Source organism: Mastacembelus armatus, chromosome 18 (assembly GCF_900324485.2).
Source record: "Mastacembelus armatus chromosome 18, fMasArm1.2, whole genome shotgun sequence".
Classification (NCBI taxonomy): Eukaryota; Metazoa; Chordata; class Actinopteri; order Synbranchiformes; family Mastacembelidae; genus Mastacembelus; species Mastacembelus armatus.
Genome location: NC_046650.1, coordinates 19,394,402 through 19,400,895, shown reverse-complemented (window position 1 = coordinate 19,400,895; position 6,494 = coordinate 19,394,402). Strand labels below are relative to the sequence as shown.

The window sequence follows — 6,494 nt, the reverse complement described above, 5'->3', positions numbered from 1 at the left end:
AACTGTCAAACACTGATCTTTGATTAAAAATACATTTCCCATGATTCAGCTCGTCCTCTGTCTGCGCTCAGACTCTGCTGCCACCTGCTGGTTCGTGTCTGTTCTGCGTCTGTGCTGAGCTGAAGGAGTCGACCTGCTGCAGGAAGACACAAACAAACAAACAAACCTCACACAAATAAACAAAGTGTCCATGACGACAAACAACAGTGACGTCAACACAAAGAATGAAAAACTACTGGAGGTTCATTTCATCAAGGTTTGACTTCAATGATCAGACAGAAACTACAGAAGGTTCATCAGTTTGACCTGAAAACAGGAAGTGAATCTGTCTGAGATTTAACTAATAACCTTCATTAAAACTCTTCTTCACCTTATTTTCTCAGCCCGTCCCGACTTCCTGTTCCCTAAACGTTCCCTAAAGGTTCCCCCTGTTCTGTGGAGATCTCATTCACCTGCAGGTTTTCATGGTTCCTGCTGTTGTGTGAGTGGAGGATGGAGGGGGCGGAGCCTGAAACCAGGTCACTGGGTCAACACGGGACTTTCTGACATTCCACAAAAACACACATGTAGTGATCCAGGCAAAGCAGACGGATGGACGGACAGAGGGACGAGGACCAGGAGGAACAAAGAGGTGAGTAACGACTGACTCGGGTCTGTCAGTGAGCAGCTGTTCATCCTTTTCACAGCGTCTGTGATTTGTCAGGAGCTCAAAGTGTTTCTGCTGCTTCAGCTTCTTCATTGCTTGTCTGTCTGAAAGTGCTGGAGCTTCTCTCTGACAGCAAACGTCCAGCATGGGTGTCACATTTTAAGGTGTCAGTCCTCAGTTCCTGCCAGTCCACCTTAAATCTTAAGGTCTCATTAGCTCATTAACACTGAAGCAGAATCATGTTCAGCTGTTTGAATGAACTTCGAGCAGAAAATAAACTTCAGCAGCCTCAGTGTGTCTGTGTGTGTTTACTTAGCTGTTAATAAAGTTAACCTGATCAAACAGACAGATGACCTCTGACCTCTCTGAGCAGCCAATCACAGCAGGCTGCAGCTTCCATGGGACAGGCCTCAGATACACTGAGACCACTTTATTGGTTCTGATCTAGTTCTTCTCTCTGCTCTGACCTTCACTGAAGTTTGTGGCTCCTCCCACATGACAGCTGATGTTTGTCAGTCCAGATGTTCCCACAGTGTGAACGGACCGAACCAGATGTTCTCAGATCAGATCTGTGTGGTCCTGGACCAGATTCTGAGTGTGTGAGCTCAGTCAGAACAACAGAAACAATTTGCCTGCGGCACAAATGATGTTGTTCTTCACATGTCAGTTCAGTCTGTGCATGGAGGCAGTTTAGGAGCTCAGGGTGATCACACTGGAGCCTGGTCCATGTCCCTGACAGACATGGATCAAACAGCAGGAGGCTCACTTCTGGGTTGTGGACTCAGAATTTGTTAGACACACCTTTTCACAGTGGATAGCTTATATGTGTTGATTCCACTGACCTCAGTCATGTGATCAGTCATGTGATCAATCATATTTTCTGTCTCTTCCCTCTGCAGATCAACATGGACGCCATCAGGACTCCACTGACACAGGTGAGATAGACAAGCTCCTCCCCCTCTAACCTGTCACCGTGGTTACATGTCCCCTTCTCTGTCCTTGTCCAGTCTTCATCAGTGTCTCTGCACCGCTCTGTGTCTGACGATGAGGAAGTGGGCGGGGCTCAGAGGGTGGAGGTGACATTCATGACATCAGAGACTGAGGCGGAGCCTAGCAGTGACATCACAGCATTGTTACTGAGGTATCGCCACGGTTACCGGAGAACCTGCGCTCTGCTGTGTGTGTGTGGAGTCGTCATCTTCACCACAGGTATACACACACACACACACACACACACACACACACACACACACACACACACACACATATTTAATGGTTAGTTTAATTACATTACAGTGGGTGTGGTTTCCCTCTCAGCGTTCCTATTGGCCTACGCATTGTTCAATGGGCACTGCTCCCAGGTGGCGGGGCACAGGGAGGACGAGGAGCCGGTGGGCGTGGCTAAACCACCTGCAGAAGGAGGGGCGGGGCTTTACCTAGGAGAGCTGAGGATGATGATGAGGAAGCTGCTACAGGATGAAGATATCCACAACACAGTCAGGTGAGAAACTGAATCCTCTGAAATGATTCATGATGGACCCGACAGCCGGTACCAGAACTGTTTCTCTGTGTGCCCCCAGTCGAGTGAGCAGAGCCAACCATCCTTCAGGTTCTGCAGAGGGGACGTCTCTGGCCACAGAGATCCTCCGCCGCTTCAGGGAGCTGCCGATGGACCACACCTGGACCGAGTCCTTGTATGCCACACTGCAGTTCCCACACAGGTAGGTCTTAGGCCCACACAGGTAGGTCTTAGGCCCACACAGGTAGGTCTTAGGCCCTGGCAGAATGAAACAGCTTCAAATTACAGATGTAAGCAACTAGAAGAAAACAGCTGGACACATCCACGTCGTGAACAGTGAAATAAAGATGTACATACTCCTCATGATTATACCTGATGGAATTAAAGATGCTGTTTGTTGTTTGTTCGGAGGTCTCAGAGGAGCTCCCTGTGGCTGGTGGACTCCACTGGACTGGTCTCAGAACAGATACCTCTGAACCCATCAGACTTCTGTCCATACAGCGCCACAGGAAGTACCACGGTGAGACAGACAGAGACAGGAAGTGTTTGTCACCATGGTAACCACAACCCCAGTCACCTTCACCTGTGTCTCTGCAGGGGGGTCTGGTCTACGCCAACTATGGCCGTCCAGAGGATTTTAATTGGCTGAAGACAGCAGGCGTGTCTGTGATTGGCTGTGTGGTGGTGGTGCGGGTCGGGGGCGGGGTCAGTTTTGCTGAGAAGGTGTGGTTGGCTGAGAGGAATGGGGCAGGAGGAGTTTTGATCTACCCTGACCCTGCTGACGTACCACAGGACCCCCGCCGCCTCGGACTGAACACACACACGGCTGTGTCCGAACATGTAACACATACACATATACATAACACACATGTTCATGTCTAGCTGGACCTGACCAATCAGCACCTCTCTCTATCGTCCAATCACAGGTCCACCTGGGCTCAGGTGACCCTTTCACCCCGGGCTTTCCTTCCTTCAATCACACTCAGTTCCCACCCATCCAGTCCTCTGGCCTGCCACTCATCCCAGCTCTGCCAATCAGTGCCACTGTAGCCGCCAAGCTACTCAGGTGAGCCCCGCCCCCTCAGGCTACCTGCTCAGGTGTTCCTGTGACCTCACTGGGTTTCTGTGCATCTCAGCCAGCTGTCAGGCCCGTCCTGTCCTCCATCATGGCGAGGTCGGCTGCCATACGTGCGCTGTGTGGTCGGCCCAGAGTTCAGCTCCGGACGCAGAGTGAAGATGTCCGTCCATAATGTGATGACGCCTGTCCTGCTCAACAACATCTTCTCGTCCCTGGAGGGTCGAGTCGAGCCAGGTAGTCTCTGAGCTGAGACAGACACAGGTGACAGGTGAGTACACTGTGTCTCTCTCGTAATGATAGTACGCTGCTACTACTTTCTTCAGACCAGTACATCATACTGGGAGCTCAAAGGGACTCGTTGGGTCCAGGAGCCGTGAAGTCGGGAGTTGGAACAGCGATCCTCCTGGAGTTGGCCCGGACTTTCTCTGCCATGGTGAAGAACGGTAAGACTGACTTGGAGACAGGTGTGTTTCACTTGGACTGGGCTGTTGGAGGACATTGTTAGGTGGTTTCTTGTTTTTAGGATGGTGCATGTGGCGGTTTGTTGTGACTGTCGTTGACAGGTGGTGAACTATTTTGTGCTCTTTTTTCTGGTGACCCTGGATGAGTTCATGTGTTTTTCAGGGTTCAGTCCCAGACGGAGTTTGCTGTTTGTCAGCTGGGACGCTGGAGAGTTTGGGAACGTTGGAGCAACTGAATGGCTGGAGGTTTGTCCAATCAGAGAGCAGGAAGACGTTACCACAGAAACATTAAAATTCAAACCCTGCTGAGATCATTCACTGACCTCTGTTTGCCAGGGTTACCTGTCCATGCTCCACCTGAAGGCTGTCGCCTACTTCAGTCTGGACCAGGCTGTCATGGGTAACACAAAGCTCTCAGCCAATCACAGTAGACCTCCTTTAATCTGCCAGTTGGGTTAAACAGGTGTGTGTGTCTGATAACCAGGTGATGATGTCCTGACGGCCTACACTAGTCCCCTGCTGGTGGACCTGCTGGATGCTGCTATCAGACAGGTGAGCGTGGACCACGAGACTATTTTTCCCCTGTGGACCCCATTCACCTGGTTCCTTCAGTCCAAGTCACTACCTGCTGCCACTGAATCACATCCTCAAAAACCACCAAACGATCACTCAAATCTGTCTTAATTATCAGCCACAAAAAGAAAGTCACACATTTACAAAACAAGATACGTCACATTTTGTCTGATGCTCCAAGATCCGACCTGGGTTTATCAAATCCAGAATTCAAATATACACATAAATATATTTAAATTATCTTATCTCTGGACTCACAGTCCATTAAGACATCTGCACTGGTCTCTATTAATACCAAAGACTTTTACTGTCCTGACTCATTCCTATATCTTCAGTCTTATTTCTGTGTGGACACAGACGTTCCAACGTACCTCAGTTCTTTCTGGTTTCCTTCGGGTCTGCAGGTGGAGCATCCGAAACATGCAGGTCAGACCATCTACAGCCAGGCTGAGAGAGAAGGAGGCGGCTGGAGGATGTGAGAAAACACATATCAGCATTTAACAAATACTGTGAAGTAGTACTGCAGTTCACCCAGGACAGCAGTATTTACCTGACGACCAAACGTCTCTGTCCTCAGCATGAAGCCGCTGTATCTGAACAGTGGAGCCTACAGTTTCACGGCGTTTGCAGGAGTCCCAGCCATGGAGCTACGATTCACAGAGGTAAGTTTGTTTACATCCTGTGCAGGGTTAGTCATGTGACTCTATAATGACATCATCCCATTAAAGCATGTACCATCAGGTTCTAATCAGGTGAGTGTGTGTGTGTGTGTGTGTTCAGGAGCGAGCGTACCCGTTCATCAACACACAACTGGACACCGCCTCCCGCCTACAGGAAGTGCTGGGGGGTCGTCTGGGGGTCACTGGGCGGGGCTTAGGGGAACTGGTGGGGGAGATGGTGCTGCGATTGGCTCATGACCACATCCTGCCGCTCCGCATCACTTCCTACGCCCAGACGATGCTGCAGTTCAGCGCTCAGCTCAACAAACACTCTGCCGAGCTGCAGGTAACTCACCTGTGTCACTCAGGTGTCATATAGGTGTTGTACTCCAGACAGAGTCCTGTTCAGGGTCCACCACAGCGTCTCTGTCTCTGTCCCCAGTCCAGAGGTTTGTCTCCTCAGTGGGTTTTCAGCGCCAGAGGAGATTACAGCCGAGCCGCCGAGACAGTACAGAGAGCCATCGACTACAGCGACCTGCACGACCCAGCCACGGCCCGCCTCTACAACCTCCGCATCATGAAGGTAAGTACTGCAAAAAGTACTACATGCTACTACAACCTCCGCGTCATGAAGGTAAGTAGTGCAAAAAGTAGTACACACTACTACAACCAAAGTACTACATGCTACTACAACCTCCGCATCATGAAAGTAAGTACTGCAAAAAGTACTACACACTACTACAACCAAAGTACTACATGCTACTACAACCAAAGTACTACATGCTACTACAACCTCCGTATCATGAAGGTAAGTACTACAAAAAGTACTACATGCTACTATAACCTCCGCGTCATGAAGGTAAGTAGTGCAAAAAGTACTACACACTACTACAACCAAAGTACTACATGCTACTACAATCTCCGCGTCATGAAGGTAAGTAGTGCAAAAAGTACTACACACTACTACAACCAAAGTACTACATGCTACTACAACCTCCGCGTCATGAAGGTAAGTACTGCAAAAAGTACTACACACTACTACAACCAAAGTACTACATGCTACTACAATCTCCACACCACAAAGGTAGAAGTACTGCCAACACTGCGATGATGCAACAATAAAACCCCTTTTCTCTGTCTTCCCTCCAGGTGGAGTACTACTTCCTGTCTCAGTACGTGTCGGCAGTGGAGACGCCGTTTCGTCACGTGATCCACGGCCGCGGCGACCACACTCTGGGAGCGCTCACTGAGCACCTGGCCCTGTTGACCTCTGACCCCGGACGCTTCAACGAGACTCGGTTCAGACGACAACTAGCCCTGTTCACCTGGACCCTACAGGGGGCGGCAAACGGCCTGAACGGAGACGTGTGGAGCATACACAACACACACACATACACACACTGACACACAACACACACATATACACACTGACTGACAACACACACACACATACACACACTGACTGACAACACAGACATACACACACTGACAGACAACACACACACGTCTGTCCTCACAAACTATTCAAATATTACTAATGGAACTTTTTTTTTTTACC

The 6,494-nt window shown here is 49.8% G+C and overlaps 1 protein-coding gene across 1 annotated transcript; it reads left to right on the top strand.

The window, feature by feature from the left end:
• Window positions 1-500: 500 nt before the first annotated feature.
• tfr2 (transferrin receptor 2) lies at window positions 501-6,432 on the top strand. The gene is made up of 18 exons (XM_026326336.2): window positions 501-631; window positions 1,546-1,581; window positions 1,654-1,855; window positions 1,964-2,147; window positions 2,227-2,367; window positions 2,577-2,685; window positions 2,763-3,005; window positions 3,092-3,231; window positions 3,302-3,477; window positions 3,567-3,686; window positions 3,868-3,950; window positions 4,041-4,104; window positions 4,189-4,256; window positions 4,682-4,752; window positions 4,855-4,939; window positions 5,058-5,282; window positions 5,379-5,519; window positions 6,086-6,432. The coding sequence occupies exons 2-18, from the start codon at window positions 1,552-1,554 to the stop codon at window positions 6,338-6,340; spliced, it is 2,337 nt and encodes a 778-aa protein (XP_026182121.1). The 5' UTR covers window positions 501-631; window positions 1,546-1,551; the 3' UTR covers window positions 6,341-6,432.
• Window positions 6,433-6,494: the final 62 nt, after the last annotated feature.

Bases quoted from the DNA above. Each gene is read 5' to 3' on its own strand.
- tfr2 (XM_026326336.2), top strand. From the start codon at position 1,552: ATGGACGCCATCAGGACTCCACTGACACAG. The intron at 3,232-3,301 runs GTGAGCCCCGCC...TGTGCATCTCAG, and splicing joins GTAGCCGCCAAGCTACTCAG to CCAGCTGTCAGGCCCGTCCT. The intron at 3,687-3,867 runs GTAAGACTGACT...TGTGTTTTTCAG, and splicing joins CTCTGCCATGGTGAAGAACG to GGTTCAGTCCCAGACGGAGT.